Source organism: Epinephelus fuscoguttatus, linkage group LG19 (genome assembly GCF_011397635.1).
Source record: "Epinephelus fuscoguttatus linkage group LG19, E.fuscoguttatus.final_Chr_v1".
NCBI classification, from domain to species: domain Eukaryota; kingdom Metazoa; phylum Chordata; class Actinopteri; order Perciformes; family Serranidae; genus Epinephelus; species Epinephelus fuscoguttatus.
Genome location: NC_064770.1, coordinates 11339533 through 11355273, shown reverse-complemented (window position 1 = coordinate 11355273; position 15741 = coordinate 11339533). Strand labels below are relative to the sequence as shown.

At 40.8% G+C, this 15741-nt stretch overlaps 1 protein-coding gene across 2 annotated transcripts in view; it reads right to left on the bottom strand.

Annotated features, from left to right (window-relative positions):
• The window catches only part of gas7a (growth arrest-specific 7a), a 68886-nt gene that overhangs the window by 52267 nt on the left and 878 nt on the right, over positions 1-15741 (bottom strand). The window contains exon 1 of one of the 2 annotated variants that reach the window (XM_049560535.1): positions 5784-5831. The exons of the other annotated variant lie outside the window; for it this stretch is intronic. Coding sequence (XP_049416492.1) covers positions 5784-5786 — 3 coding nt within the window. The 5' untranslated portion in view covers positions 5787-5831. Of the gene's footprint in view, positions 1-5783; positions 5832-15741 lie in introns of those variants that run through there. 2 annotated transcript variants of the gene reach the window in all.

The window sequence follows — 15741 nt, the reverse complement described above, 5'->3', positions numbered from 1 at the left end:
CAATAAGTGATGTTATTATCATCAAATCCCCATTTTGCTTTTCAGCAGTTCTCTAAATAATGGTGTTATTCATATGGTGAAATATGATCCACTAAATGGATAAATAATGATAAATGCTCGCTCCACCTTATCAGCAGACCCCAGGAGCCTCCACCACAGAGGCTGCACACACTCTATACTGGGCCAGAAATTACTGCAGTGTGCTTTACAAGGAAAAAGCAGCTTTTAATCTGCAGCCACCGCTGGCTGGCTGTTCATTTTCAGATGCAGCGGTGCATGGCCCGCTCAGATCTGTCTGCTGAACTTCACGACGGTGCACTCCAATCAGACATCTGAGGGGAGGTGGGTGGATGTGATCGGACAGATATATAAATGGGGAGATTATTAGCAGAATGATAAAGGAGTCATATCATGTTCCTTTGCTCGCATGGGCAACAGGGCAGAGTGGGTGGATAAAGTCGATTGATGTGTAACATTAAAAGGGACTCTCTCCTATCTCTGCTCCCGGTTTGCAGTGAGGGCAGTGGATAGCTTCAGCTGTATCGTGCTGCAGTACTTTAGCTGCTGAGGGGACGTTTGCTGCACAGAAAAGATAAGTAATGTCACCTCCTGACAGTTTACAGTGACCCATGCACCGTCAGGTCATCCTGTTTTATTTTATGATCCACACAATAACTGGGAAACAAATGTGCAGCCTAGATTGTAAGAATAAACCTTGCACTGCATTAGAAAGACTATGGCTGGATTATGTTTATCTAATCAGACAGAACATTCATCGTGACAGTTGACAAGTCTTCATAGCTAAATAACAAAAAAGGTCATCTGTAACTGCCTTATAAACCTTCAGTATTGCTAATATGGCTAAGACTAGCAGCTCTGTGAGGCTGCACTGGGGCAATCAGGGGTTATGCCATGGTTACGTTGCTTAACTAATGTAGGGAGTTGTCAGCTCACAGCACTGATCTGTCACTTAAAGAGTCTGCGCCTTTAATTATGCGTAATTGTAAGCCAAGCCACGTATTTTATACAAAAATTAAGCCCCCATTAAAGTTGTCATGAATGGGGAAATTAACCACAGAGCCTGTTTATATCTCAAATTAATCACCCACTGCTTTGTCTCCTGTTTTGAAGCCTAAAGTCTGGCATTTTGGCCGTCGCCATTTTGGATTTAATAATACTAATTGTTGACAAACTGTGACAGACTGTGTTACCTTCTCCAGTCTGGTGCTCCGAACCATAGTTGGGAGACACTGGTTTTCTGTAGATTATCTTTACAACTTGGCTTGTTGCTGGTAACTAGCTCTAGGAGTCCGGACCAACTCTCATAGCTGTCAAGTCTCCTGTTTTGGCCGGGGACTACCGTATTTTACCTCTCTTTCCCGCTGTCCTCCCGTATTAGTATTTTCCCGTAAATCTCCCGTATTATAATATAATTTAAAAAAAGAAAACATTTCTCTGCCTCTCCAAACTGAACTCTGTCATTAGCCTCGCGAGAACTGCCACCTTCAGTAGCTTGGGTGGCAGTTGTCACGAGGTTAGTGTCGACAGCGGGTCTGGTTGATAAGTGGTTATTTTAGATTTTCTGTACACTCAGGGATGGGTTTTGCTATGGGCAATGTGGGCGACCGCCCAGGGCGCAATCTATGTGAGGGCGCACAAGCGAAAAAAACAAAGCAAAACAAAACTCGCCAGTTTGCTAGACTACCGCTCATTTCCATGTCAAGTTAGTGGAGTGGGCGCTGGGGCGCCCCTATTATCACGTTTCAACCAGCAGCAGAAAGGAAAGGCGAATCCTACCGGTTGAGGGTTGAATGGGGATCACAGACAGGAGTGCGGCGGAGGCTCATAGTGCTCTGCTGCGCAAGATGACGTCCGACTCCAGGTCCAGTAATTTCCTCTTTTGTTGGTGTCATGACTGCCCAGTAGTACCTGGACAACCGAGCCGTGGTGGCACACAGGTATGTGATGTGTCAGAGGAGAAATGAGCCGTTCACATTTCTGTCTTTGTGTCAGTAACGGCCCACAAACCTCACCGCACTTTAGGGACTGTTCTTTACTTATGAAGGGACTTGTCAGGGGAGGAGGGTGGCTGGTTGATTTTTATTTTATTTATTTATTTTATTTTGATCCCCCCTATGTTAATCACTTATTGATGCTGTTTTTGAAGTATGAATAAGTCAATAAGTAATTTATTCCATTTAAATATCAGTGATGTATTATAGAAAAGTGATTCATCTTTTTATAAATGACAAAAGGCACATCTGCCTCATTTTTTGCCGTGGTATTGTGATACTACTCAGAACCGTGATACTTTCACTGGTATGGTACTTTTTGCTAAACTTCAGTAGCAGTGTCTAGCCTGGAGTTTCTCTTGCAAGGCTAGCGATGGATTCCATATCCAAAAAAGGGAATAGTCTTGAAAGAAAATAGAGGATTTAGTAGTGTGTGGACAGATTAATTTGCTTTCATCACCAACTCTGCAAAGTTAAATTACTAAATAATTATAAATAGCCAACTGCAGAGCAGCCATCTTGTGGTAAATCATATTAATGAATGCTCATTTAGACCTATTCATAATGTTGAACCCTGGTCTATGCCAATCCACCATCTTGACTTCTTTACCTTTATTTTACTAAATGCAGGTTAAACTACATCCTGTGCCAGCTGAGTGTTATTGGGAACAAACTTAATGGATAAAGCAGATGCATTTCATCAGAATGTCACTTGAAGAAGACTTGAATCCACTAAAAGGCACTCATACTACTTTTTTTTCACAAGCAAGAAAAAACCCAAAGAATTACCCCATTGTGACAGAATGATCCAAAAGGTTTAGATAAGATAAAACCTTATCATGAGATTTCACACGTCCTCTGACTTGCTAGGAGAAGTGCAGCTGAATGGTATCTCAGCTTTAATGGAAACTCTTAGAAAAGAAAAAAACACACAGATCTATAAGATATCCCTGCCAAATCCCACAATCCTCTGAGGTGCTGCTCGCAATGTAACCCTGAAACCAGGATCTTCACTCCATTCGTGTTAGCTCACTTCTCTCTGAATAGGAAGAAACTAAAAAGACAGACTGTGTCAGAAGGGAGGATGCCTCTCGCTGCTTTACTGAGCTCCTTGATGAGGACTGACAGGGAAAGAAAGAACGCACTGAGATTCCTTTCTACCTGGAAAATGAGATTAATGAACCTCAACCGTCTTAAAGTGGCGAAGGAGAAGAGCTGATGTTTAGATTTTTCTGCTTTTTGTCCACCATTTCTGCAGCTAATTCACAGGGTTATATAATTTCTAACAATTCCCAAGGGTCCATTTTATACAAGCGGAATAAATAAAAAGGTTGTTTTGTAGAAAAGCAGTGACATGAGACAGAAAATATGAGGGAAGAGAAGTTAAAAATAGGACATCTCATCGCCAGAAAAAAGTGTTTCATTCTCATAAATCTATTCTGGAATCTGAACTGCATAAGCAATCTTAAATGATCAAAAAGGAAAAGCTTCTGTGTGTAATTTTAGATACGACAAAAGCTAAAAGCACAATTTTTCACATGGTTTGTTTCTGTGTCCCGAGGCAGCTGCTGAGAGGTTCAAACACTAGCAATTATAAAAAAAAACAAGAGGAGGGCTTATAGAGGAATGTACAGTCACTCCACACAGGATGCTGATATAAAAAAGAAGCAGAGGGCATTGAAAAAGCAATGAGGCCTTTATTCTCTCAAAGGCTAAACGAGCATATAGCAGCACATCACTCAGCCTGCTGGCAGGTTGGCTTTTGTTCCTCAGAGGGACGTGGAGCTTTGGTGAGGATGTAAATGAAAAGAGACTGTACTGAGCCTGAGAAGCAGTTGACATCTTAAAGCTAACTGTTTGAAATACTTTGACAGCTGCAGTGTGTGACAAAGAACATGCTACATCTTAGTTAAAAAAAAAAAAAAAAGAAGGTAAATCTAATGGAAACTTAAGGAGACAGTTCACACCAAATCAAAAATACATGTTTTTCCTCTTACCTGTAGTGCTATTGATCAGTCTGGATTGTTTTGGTGTGAGTTGCGGAGTGTTGGAGATATCGGCCATTGAGATGTCTGCCTTCTGTTGAATATGATGGAACTAGATGGCACTCAGCTTGTGGTGCTCAGAGCACCCAAAACAAAAAACTCAACAGCAATGTCTCTTTCCACAAATCATGACCCAGTTATTCAAGATAATCCACAGACATTGTTGTGAGCAGTTTCAGGAACTACAGGCTAACCATATCACCACGCAGAATGAATCGTGCATCTACTGCTAGCTGACCAAGCACCACTGAGCTAGCTATCCTTGCAGTTTAGCCGAAGAGGAGTTCATTAATGTTCACATCTCACACTGTCACGAGCACAAGCCTCTCATCCTTATGTAGATGCACGCTTCCTTCTGCATGGTGATACAGTTGGTGGGTGTAGTTCAGTGTCTGTGAAAGTAGTTCCCACATAAAACTGCTCACAACAAGGTCTGTGGAATATCTTGAGTAATCATGTCATCATTTCCGCAAAGAGACATTGCTGTTGAGTTTTTCAAATGGAATTCTTTGGTGCTTTAAGCACCTCAAGCCAAGTGCCATCTAGTTCTGTTATATCTGAGAGAAGGCAGACATCTCTACGTCTGATATCTTCAGCACTCTGCAACTCACACCAAAACAATCTAGACTGATAAATAGCACTACAGGTAAGAGGAAAAATATGTATTTTAGATTTGGGGATTGCAATGTCCCTTTAAAAATAGCTCATGGCAGCCCTTTGGGACTTAAAGTACCTAGAGTTTCATGCTGAAGTCAGAATGCTAAAATGCTAACATGTGTGTGATGATGTGATGTTTAGCAGGTGTCATCTTTGTACTTCCCTACATTGCTCCTGGGGGTGAAATGTAACTAACATTTACTCAAGTAGGCCTACTACTTAAGGATAAATTTGAGGTACTTGTAGGCTGCTTTAAGTGTTTCCATTTTATAATTATATTCCACCCCATCTCAGAGGTAAATACTGTACTTTTTTACACTACTACATTTGACTGACAGCTTTAGTTACTTTATAGATTTAAAGTTTTCATCTCCTTCCTGTCCAATGAAAACCATGTATTCCCAGATGTGTTGATTTTGAATGTTTGTGATAAACTGAAGGATCAAGTGTTCCTTTATGTGCTGAGAAAATTCTTCTACTACTACAGTGATGCTACAAACATACCTTATAGAATATGATGCATTGTTGTAGATTAAACTACCCAACAGTATATAAAGGAGTTAAAATGAGCACAACCTTAAACATCTACAGCAGTAATATGCAGCACACACACATTAATGCAGCAGTAAGATTAATCCAAATACATCATATATACGAGTAAAACGCTGACTGGAAACATTGCATGACTGAAATGCAGGACTTTCACTTAGTGTTTTCACAGTGTGGTAATGCTACTTTTAATTAAGGATCTGAATACTTCTTCCACTACTGCATATCTAAATAGTTTAAACGTTTATTTACTCCTTCACATCTTAAAATATTCTCCGCCTCAATGTTAGAGCGCAGCACAAAATTGTTTCAGAGATTCGTATCTCAACACAAACCAGATGAACAGTTATTCAAAATTTCTGCATCAGATAACAGAGTTTCTGGGAGCTCCTCGTGGATACTGTTTGCATTTCATATTATATTTCAAAGTCTGTTGGAATATTGGCTCTAATTGCTCTACTTGTTATGTATGCAAGCTCTTCTTTAAATAGCACATAAGGCAGTTAAAAGAAGTTCTTACCATGCTGTTACGCTGCTGTGCTGCAAAATAATATCAGTCAACCCGCCACTGGAAATGTGAATGAAAAGACAGAAGGGATTACTGGATGTCAGTATGTCCAAAATGATCCAAAGCCTGCAGGGTCGCAGCTCAGAGGGAATTGAGACACACTGAATGTCTTTCAAGCAAAGCGCCTCTTTTTCCACTTATTATAAAATAAAAAGGCCTGGCAGAGAGACATGCTTTGGTTTTGATCAAGACGTTTTCTATGAGTCTTTGTCTGGCAAAAATGTCCAGAGCTTCTCACTCTGTGTCAGAAACACAAAAGAGGACACTGTCAGGCGGAGTTAAGATGTACTGGGACACAACAAGGACTTTTCTGTCTTCACTGCGTCTTCTCTTCTGTTAAATCGAATTGCCTCCGTCTGTAGTGAGTGACAGTCTAGTTATATTCTGTTCAAACAGATGAGGTCTGTCTCTCTCAGCAGAATAAAACCACTTGTCATAACATTGCCAGGCCTTTTCGGAGAGTTATGTGTTACTTTTAACGTGTAGATGTCCCAAACACCAGCTACAACTTATGGCAAAAAAAAAGTACTGATGCTGTTCCCAAATGGAAAACAAATCTGAAAATGTACTTATTATGAATAGATATATACATTTCCTTTTTCAATAAAATCTATTAGGAGTCCCAAGTATGACATTTTTGTATCGCGTCTCCAGATTTATGTTATAATTCCTTTTTTTTTTTTTTAAATTACAGTTTATTTTAGCCTAAAACACTCAAGAAAAAAATAACTGATTAAAATCCAGATTTAATTCACGTGTCAGCCAATGACAAGTTAACAAATAGAGCTTCAGTCTGAAAATGTAGCTGCTTAGGGATTGTGGGGGGGGTGGTGCACAAACTGGTGAGGCATGTCGAATAATTTTTCAAGCAATGAGGAGGGACTTGTGTTTGAATCCCCTCTGAATCCAAAATCCTACAGGCAGGTCTAAATGTGTTTTTGTAAAAAACAAAAACAAAAAAAAAAAAAAAAAAGGATATTGTCTTAAAATGCATTTAATTCTATGGGCTCTAGTTTCGCAGACCGGGCGAGGCGGGGGCGCAGCGCACCTGTGCTTCGCCAACTGGGTGTGGCCAGGCGGATTTTGCTAGTTTGGCACACCGTGCACCTGGCGCAGCTACTCCTCTTTCCCACCTCTGTCCCTCCTACTTGTGCAAGGCGGAGGAGAGAAGGCGTGGAGTGGGTTTTACACACATCACACCAATCAAATGAGCCCCTCCCCTCGCACTTAAATGCGCTGCACAAAGGCGTAATGAGAGGTTACTCAATTTGCCATGGCAGAAGAGAGCAGCAGCATCAGACAGCCAAACTTCTCCTAGTAGGAAACTAATGTTTTGGTCCGGGAGGTCCAAGCTTGCAGCGTCCAAATATACAGAACTGCGAGCAGACCTCCACGGGCTGATGATGCAAAGGTAGCCTGGGAGGAGGTCACCACAATTGTAAATCAATGTTGCGTTTCTCTCGTGCGCGCACACTCTCTTTTTCTCTCGCAGTCTCACTCTGTTTCTTTTCTTTGGACTTTTCTAAGATGACAGATGCTGAATATATACTCTCTATCTGATGCTGTAGCTGTTTGTGGTTGGCTGAGAGGGATGTGAACTCATTATTTTGCAGCTGTGTTAATCAAATCAGGTTGGGTTTCCATTATGCGTGCTAAACATGCCAAACGGTGCCCATCGCCTTTGATCTGACATCAGATATGACGGGACAGTCAGTATAGAGATACATTTATGTGCTGATTGCAGATAGTTGCATTGAATAGTGGTTTTGTGGCTATTTATTGCATCGTTAATGTGCCTGACATTCTGGAAACCTGCCTGTGAGGTTTTGGTGACGTGTGCGCACTGTCCGCCGGTCAGCCAAACTTCAGCTTACACCGGCTGCGCTCCGCCTGTGCTGACAGTAGACCTGGTTTCAGCTGGTGAGCTTTTAGCGCACCTTTGGCGAAGCCTTTTGGCACGAAACTGTCCCTACACCAAGCTGGATCTGTCGACACCTCCCCCTGCTGCACTGCCACACCCATCTCAGCGCACCTCGGTCTGCCAAACTACCAAACTGAGCGCACCTTAGTTTGCGCTGCTCGAAACTAGCTCTGCGCGGGGTTCTAGAGTCCCATGTCTCATTTAAAAATTCACCAGAAATTAACCGTTTGCATCAGGTCCTTTAAAAAACATTAAATGCTGCGCTCACGCAAGCACGACAATAGTGAAAAATCAAAGCTTGTCAATTCAAATTTGTTAATCTCATCTTTAAAATCTAATGATGTCTGCTGATATTGCAATGTGCATGCATTTGTGTGACGTGTAGGCTTATTAAATTTCGTTGGTTACGGGTGTAGCTGTCACGTGCACATATTCTGCTGAGGTGCATACAGCTTGTGTAGTGATACAATTTGTAAGAATGATTTGCATTTTGCTTAAGAAATAAGCTGTTTGTTTTGGTGATAACTCCCTCCATGCTGTTTGCTCATTGCATTGGCTCCAATACCTGCATTACGTTTGAGTGTGAGGGTCACACATTTTCCTCCGATCACTTAGGGATGCTCTAGGACAAATAGTTTTTGGTTGGGTCAGAGATAAAGGACATTTCAGACATTCACTTGTTCATACCCAAATTGGCTATTGCATCTGCAAGTCCATACACCCCAAGTTTATTATAGACAAAATGTAGTATTACACTTAAAAAATCAGACTCCAAAATAATTGAGATCACCAAAAACTCTAAAATTATGACTAAAATAAATTATTAATTAGCTTATTATTGTATTTATATGATTATCTCTGATCATTATGGGGGTTGAGGAGCCTTAAGAAGTTCACATAGTTTAGGTTCACAACAACAGCACAAATAATTAACTCATCAGTCCCTATAGAGTCTTACATGTGAGGGATGCTGAAATGTTAATCACAGCAGAGAGTGGGGGCTATTTTTGTGAAGAATTACTTGTTTATACTGTTTATCACTCACCTTTAAACTCTTGGTTGTCACAGTTATTTTTCCCACACAGAACTGAGTTTAATAAATTAATCAAAACATCATCTGCATGTTTCTGTAATAATTCCTCCTCCTCATTCTGTCACTGCTGCACAAAGAGGCTTTGTTCTACATAAAAGAAGAAAAAAAAAACTAGGTTATTTTTGTCATACTGTCCATTATTTTTTATTTTGGATCAAAAGCATTTGGATGTCTCTCTGGAACGCAAAAAAGAAAAAAAAATCCAAGACGAGATCTAAAATTCATGACTTTTTTATCTTCAGAAGACTAAAAGGAGACGAGGGAATCAACCACATACAAGCTTTAGTTTATCTTGTGCTGACAAAAAAGATCTCTGAGTGTTCTCTTTTTTTTTTTAAAGATGGGAAACAAATTACTTCAATATGATTTAGATGTTTTTTCACAGGTAACAATGCTACCTCCTACTCAAGCTCCCGGAGGGTGTCAGAATACAACAGCATTGTAGTGTATTATAATAAGTAATACATCACCCTCCAGCACCTTCTAGAGCTTTTTGCTTCCTGTGCATTGTCAATAGGAGAAAGTACAGCATTCCGCTAGTGATTGATGAGGGTCAAAGGTCATTCCTCTCTGGTGTATCAGGAAAACACAATACCGGCTGACGCAAATAAAACAGCATAGAACAATTTGGAGTATGTGGGTCTTTGTGTTGCAGTTAATTACCTACCATGGATCAATAATCATTAACTTTGATGTACTGTATCTTCAGATTTAATCAAATTAGCATTAATTTTCTTGTCTTTTCAATTTTTAACAGCATGACCCTAAAGATGTCCCCACAAGATGGATGCCAATGATTCTACTGATCCCTAGACTCTATTGCCACCATGAGGTTGAAAATTTGGATCAACACATTCATGTTCCCCTCAGGATGAACTGTAATAACTTTGTTAAATTTTATTCTACTCATAAAAAAATTTCTGTAGACTCTTAGGAGCCCTATTTTACACCTGGTGCAAGGCGGCACACAACACAGCACAACTGTCTTGACTAGCATCAGACCGACACAGTTGTCATTTTCATGGCAAGTGTGCACGTTGCATGAGAAGCAAACGTAATCTACTTGTACCCATCTATGCGCCCATGATCGTGTAGGTCTTAAAATAAGGTGTGCTTAGGCACGTTGTTGGCACATTGCTATTCTTAGGCCGTAGAAAGCGATTGCATCAATGACCAACAAAATCCTGGTCTAAAGTCAGAATGGTGCAGTATTTTACTGCTAAATCTGAGGTTCGACAATCGGTCGGAGCCTCCTTTCCAGCACCCTGGAGTAAAGTTTACCCGGGAGGCTGAGCAGTGTGATACCCCGAGGAAAACCATGCTGGTCTGCCACTCCGCAGGCACTGTACCCGACCTCCACGCGACACTGAAAAGGTGTGTCAGCCAAGACAGCTGAACAGTGTCCAGAGCCTTCAACATCCCAGGGAGAATCTCATCCACACCTGGTGCCTTGCCACTGGGGAGCTTTTTGACTACCTCAGCAACCTCTGCCAGGGATATGGGAGAGAGTTACAGCCAAGTGTGAAGCGGTTGGGATGAAATCTGAGGCCATGGTTCTCTACCAGAAACTGGTGGATTGCCCCCTCTGCGTTGGGAATGTTACTGCCTCAAGAGAGGGGGTTCAAGTATCTAGGGGTCTTGTTCACGAGTGGGGGTAGAATGGAGCATGAGATGGATCGGCAGTTTGGTCTGGCTTTTGCAGTGATGTGCACTGTGACAGACCATCGTGGTGAAGAGTGAGCTGAGTCTGAAGGCAAAGCTTTTGATTTACTGGTCCATCTCCATCCCAACCCTCACCTATGGTCATGAGCTCTGGGTACTGACTGAAAGAAAGAGATCACTGATACAGTACAAGCAGCTGAAATTAGTTTTCTCTGCTGGGCTCAGCCTTAGAGGTAGGGTCAGGAGCTCGGACATCCGGAGGGAGCTCATAGTAGAGCTGCTGCTTCTTCACGTTGAAAGGGGTCAGTTGAGGCGGTTCAGGCATCTGATCAGGATGCTTCCTGGGCGCCTCCCGCTGGAGGTGTTTCGGGGATGTCCCACTGGTAGGAGGCCCTGGGGTAGACCCAGAACACGCCAGAGGAATTACATATCTTATCTGGCCTCGGAACACCTTGGGGTTCCCCAGGAGGAGCTGAAAAGCGTTGCTGGGGAGAGGGATGTCTGGGGTGCTTTGCTTGGCCTGCTGCCCCCCCGACCCAGCCCCAGATAAGCTGATGAAACTGGATGAATGGATTTAAAGCGTTCTTTAAAATGTGAATATAGCAAAGAGCAGAGCAGAGGTGCTGTGTGCCGCTGCTCCTCAACAGACTCTTCATTAAGAGACACGTTGTGTGTATTTACACCCGAGGCAAAATGTAACTTCATTAATTATTTAAGAAGCTTAAGATTTTCTGTTTTCTCTGTCATGTTCATAACTACAGTTTCTACTGCCCTACAAAGGCAAAAGACCTTAACTCACCAGACTGTGAAACTGAGAAAAATGACTTGAAAGTTATTTTGTTGTCCCGTCAAATGAGTTGTAGGTAGAACACTGGACATTTGGCATTTTGTTGTTTATAAATGAAGTTATTTATCCACCAAAAAATTTTAAGCTTAAACTTGACCTTTGACCCTTATTCGGAAGTTACTGTATTCTGCCTTTGCATTGTCTGCAGAACAATAATGGATCATACAAAGGCAAAAGACCTTAACTTCTATTTTATTGCCCATTTGGATTTTTATCACTTTGTATAATATTTTCCTGAGATAACAATGATAACCTTAAACTGAAATTTAGTGATTTTTGTCTAGTTAGGCTTAATATTACATAAACAGAATATTAAAAATAAAAAATAATGAGCATTTGAAGATTGCAACAGTACATTACTGGATCATTTTAAAACCTCATCATTGTACTAATTTGAAATAACACTTTACCTCCCTCCTATTTCTTACATTAGAAAGTTACAGCTGATTTGGCTATGCCAGTAATATGTAGCAATGCCCTTTGTTAAATACACTTGTTAAGTACACTTTATTGAAGTATTGAAGGTGTGTGTCAGAAGTGCTTCAATCACATATAATACATAGACATAACACCGTAACTCCAGCGCGGTAAACAGTAACTTCACTTTGGTGCTTGGCAAAACAAAGGCAGAGTACCGTAACTTAATTTGCGCATTCTAGAGTGCCGCGGAACAAAAGCAAAGAACCGCAACTGATGTTATGGGCTTCTGCCTTGGCTTTCCCTCGGCTTTTGGAAGTTACGGCAAAAACAACATCTTATTTTTTCCAAAAAACAACAAAATTGACTCAAGATATTTATCCACATGATAAAACTGATGTTTATTGTTCCAAAAATGACAATAACTCATTTTTGCCAAAACTGAAGATAAGGCCTTTTGCCTTTGCACGGCAGTCTAGTTTTGCTGCTTAAATGTCCCACAGTATTTGCTGCAGTGACATTTGTACTCCTACTGTATTACTCTCTGCAGAAAACTGCTTCAATTTACTGAATCTGCCATATAAATAGTCAGCCTGTTCTCATACCGAGGTCATCGAAAACCGCCACTTTGTCAGTGGTTTTGGCATCCGACAACTGACTCCAAAAGCCACCTTTTGTGGTGGTATGATACTAGACAGCGCAATGGCACTTGCCGCGTCAGTATAATACGTAGACGGATGCTGTCAGCTCATCATGCGACCAGATGGCACCTGTTCCATGGTATGATGAATGGCAGGTTGAAAGGCTGCCAGAGACGACATAATGTAAGGAACAGGAAATTCTGCATAGGGTGAGAGGGAGGGGTGGTGGACAGGTCCAACAAACCCTGGTAGATGTTTGCTTCCCATTTGAATATAGTCAAATCATGATGTTTTTCTCTAAACATAGGACGGCAGTGTTGTTGTTTGTCTATTGTACCGACACACTGAGGACAAACTTTTTTGTTGCCCCAAGTAGCCACAGTTTCACAGCAGCCCTAGGGCTTTTTCTAAATCTAACCATGTGCTTTTGTTGATGTCCTGGCTTTGGTTGTGGCATCCCAGAATGTCAACAGCAGACGCAGAGGGATACCAAGCGAGGATATGTGGACATGAAAGGCCAATAACAATGCAGCAATGTGTGACGACTTGGGATCAGAACATGGTGCAGCAGCAGTGCACCAGATACAGATGCACCTGGCTTTTAAAGAGAACGGGAGATAACACTCTGACTGATCGAATTCTTGTTACTCCCAAAACACACCCTTACTTTGTGCTCAGATCATGCGCTTGCAAAAGTGGAGTAGAACTCATCTTAAATGCACTTATGCCACGCACCCTCTTGAATTACCCCAAGAGGGTTTAATAAAGTACTTCTTTCTTTTTATTTACCACTTCAGAAGACTTTCAACCTTCTCCTTTCCTTTCCCGTGACCTTAAAGCTATCCCTGAATAAAAATCTTCATAGCTTCCACACATGGTCAAGTTTTATGTGGTTTAAGAGGTTTATATGTTCCCTGGTGTTTCATGATTTTTATAAGCATCTTTGGGAAGGAATAACGAGGTGATACACGACTTCAAAGAGACTCTCTGGTGGAAGAAATGTTTGTTGATATCAACTGTGTAATCAAAGTGTAACCTAAGAGCTGCTGGCAAAGCCACTCAGCTCACCTTGCTGTGACATTACAGCTACATGACTTGATAACCTCCAACAAAAGCTTCACTTGAAATGTTAGCCACAAACAACTGACGGGAGTATGTGACTGTGACTGGTTAACAAAGATCCTGGTGCAACCTCACAAACGAATAACAATGTACTTCTGTTTACCTTGGAGCTCCACCACAGTCTCATTGTTAAAACAACTGTATCCCACTCAGGCTTTCATGGCATTTACTTCCGCAGCAGCTGCCTGCAATGATCCTCTAAAAGGAATATAATCAATCCTCTTCAAATCCACTTTTAAAGGTTGTCTGCCTGTTGGTGTCCGGGCACTAATCACCTCAGTCTGCTTTATCCACCAAAATAGCCGATGTAAGACCCTCAAAACATGTTGGGGAATCAAAGGGGATATTCAGCTTACTCCTGCATGAATGTGGATGAGATCTTACAGATAGTATAAATAACCTCTTTAGCTTCATGTCAGCTCTGTAGGCAGGGTGATCTATTTTCAATGTGCAGGATTTTTAAGTAAAAAAAAGGTGATGAAAACAACCACAATGCACTTTGCAGAACTGATGTAGAGCGTGATGGGACTGAGATGAAGAATATTAAATTATACAGAAAAAAATAGTTTGCTGTACTTTGCAAAAACATACAAAACACAACTTGACAAACATATGTAAAGGTCAAAAATATCAAGGCTAACTTTGTGTCTGTGCACCAATCTGTCTTGTTGTTGGTGTTGTTGACATTTATCACTTTAAAATCCAGAACAATAAAACTACAGAAAATAGCCAGAGTCATCCTAACCTGTTTTCAAAATGCTTTCTTGCTGTAAGAAGATAGAATTACCGTCTTGCAGTTGTATGCCTTCATGCACAGAAGATCTATGCAATGAACACAGTTTTAAGATTAGCGTCATTGATTCAGTATCTGACCAAATGTCTCCTCTTATGTTTCTAAGATATGGCGTTGAAGAGTTATGGCAAGAAAAGTGTTTTTGCAGAACATTATGATGTCACAGTGAAGGTGACCGCTGACCTTTTGGATAAAAAATATCACCACTTCATCGTTATATCCTGTTAGACATCTGTGTGAACTTTTGTCAGAATTAACATATGAATTCCTAAGTTATGGCAAGAACCTGACTTGTGAGGTCACAGTGACCTTGACCTTTGATCTTCAACCACCAAATTCTAATTGGTTCATTTTATAAAGTGGACATTTGTGCCAAATTTGAAGAAATTCGCTCAAAGCTTGAGATATTAGGTTCACAAAATAAGACAGACATTGTCACAGTGACCTTGACCTTTGATCTTCAACCACCAAATTCTAATTGGTTCATTTTATAAAGTGGACATTTGTGCCAAATTTGAAGAAATTCGCTCAAAGCTTGAGATATCAGGTTCACAAAATAAGACAGACATGGTCACAGTGACCTTGATCTTTGAGCACCAAAATCTAATCAGTTCATCTTTGAGTCCAAGTGGACAATTGTGCCTTAACTGAAGAAATTCCCTCAATGCGTTCTTGAGATATTGCGTTCTCGAGAATGGGACAGACGTACATAGGACGGACAACCCGAAAACACAGTGCCTCCAGTCACAGCTTCTGCTGGCATGAAGGCTTTTAAAAAGTGTTGAGGGCCTAATATGAAAACAAATTACTTATTAAGATTAGTTTTTTTTTTTTTTTTTTTTTTTTTGCGATCAGGATTAACTACCCATAATAGTGTTTTCAACAGTCAGTTGAAACAGTTCAACAGTTGTTTGTACCTATGTGCGTATTCAGGTTGGTTATGTGAATGACATACATATAGAACATGCAGTTGTTTTGTCTTCATTTTCATGTTTTCCATGGAAAATCAATTTCTGGTTTTGATACTGTAAATGCTTTCTTCTTATTATTACTATTATTATTAGTATTATTCATCTTCGTCTTCTTATTATTATTTGTTGTTGTTTACCAATTTCAATACTCCTCAAATGTGACATTCTGTGGTGTCATTGTACTCTATATTTAACTGTGCTGCATCTTGTGCTTAATCCTTGATCCTTCCTTAGCGACCTGAGCAACAGGTTCGTGTAACTCTACCACTGCATGCCCATGTAAAGGAAGGGGGCTTCACACAAGGACACAATGGTGTGATATAAAAAGGGCCAGTGCAACCAGTTATGTTTGTTATCCCAGCGTAATCAACAAGGTGAGTCCACAATCCGGTGGTGTGTATCAACTAATTTGCAGAATGATTATAATTTGGGAGAAGTTGAGA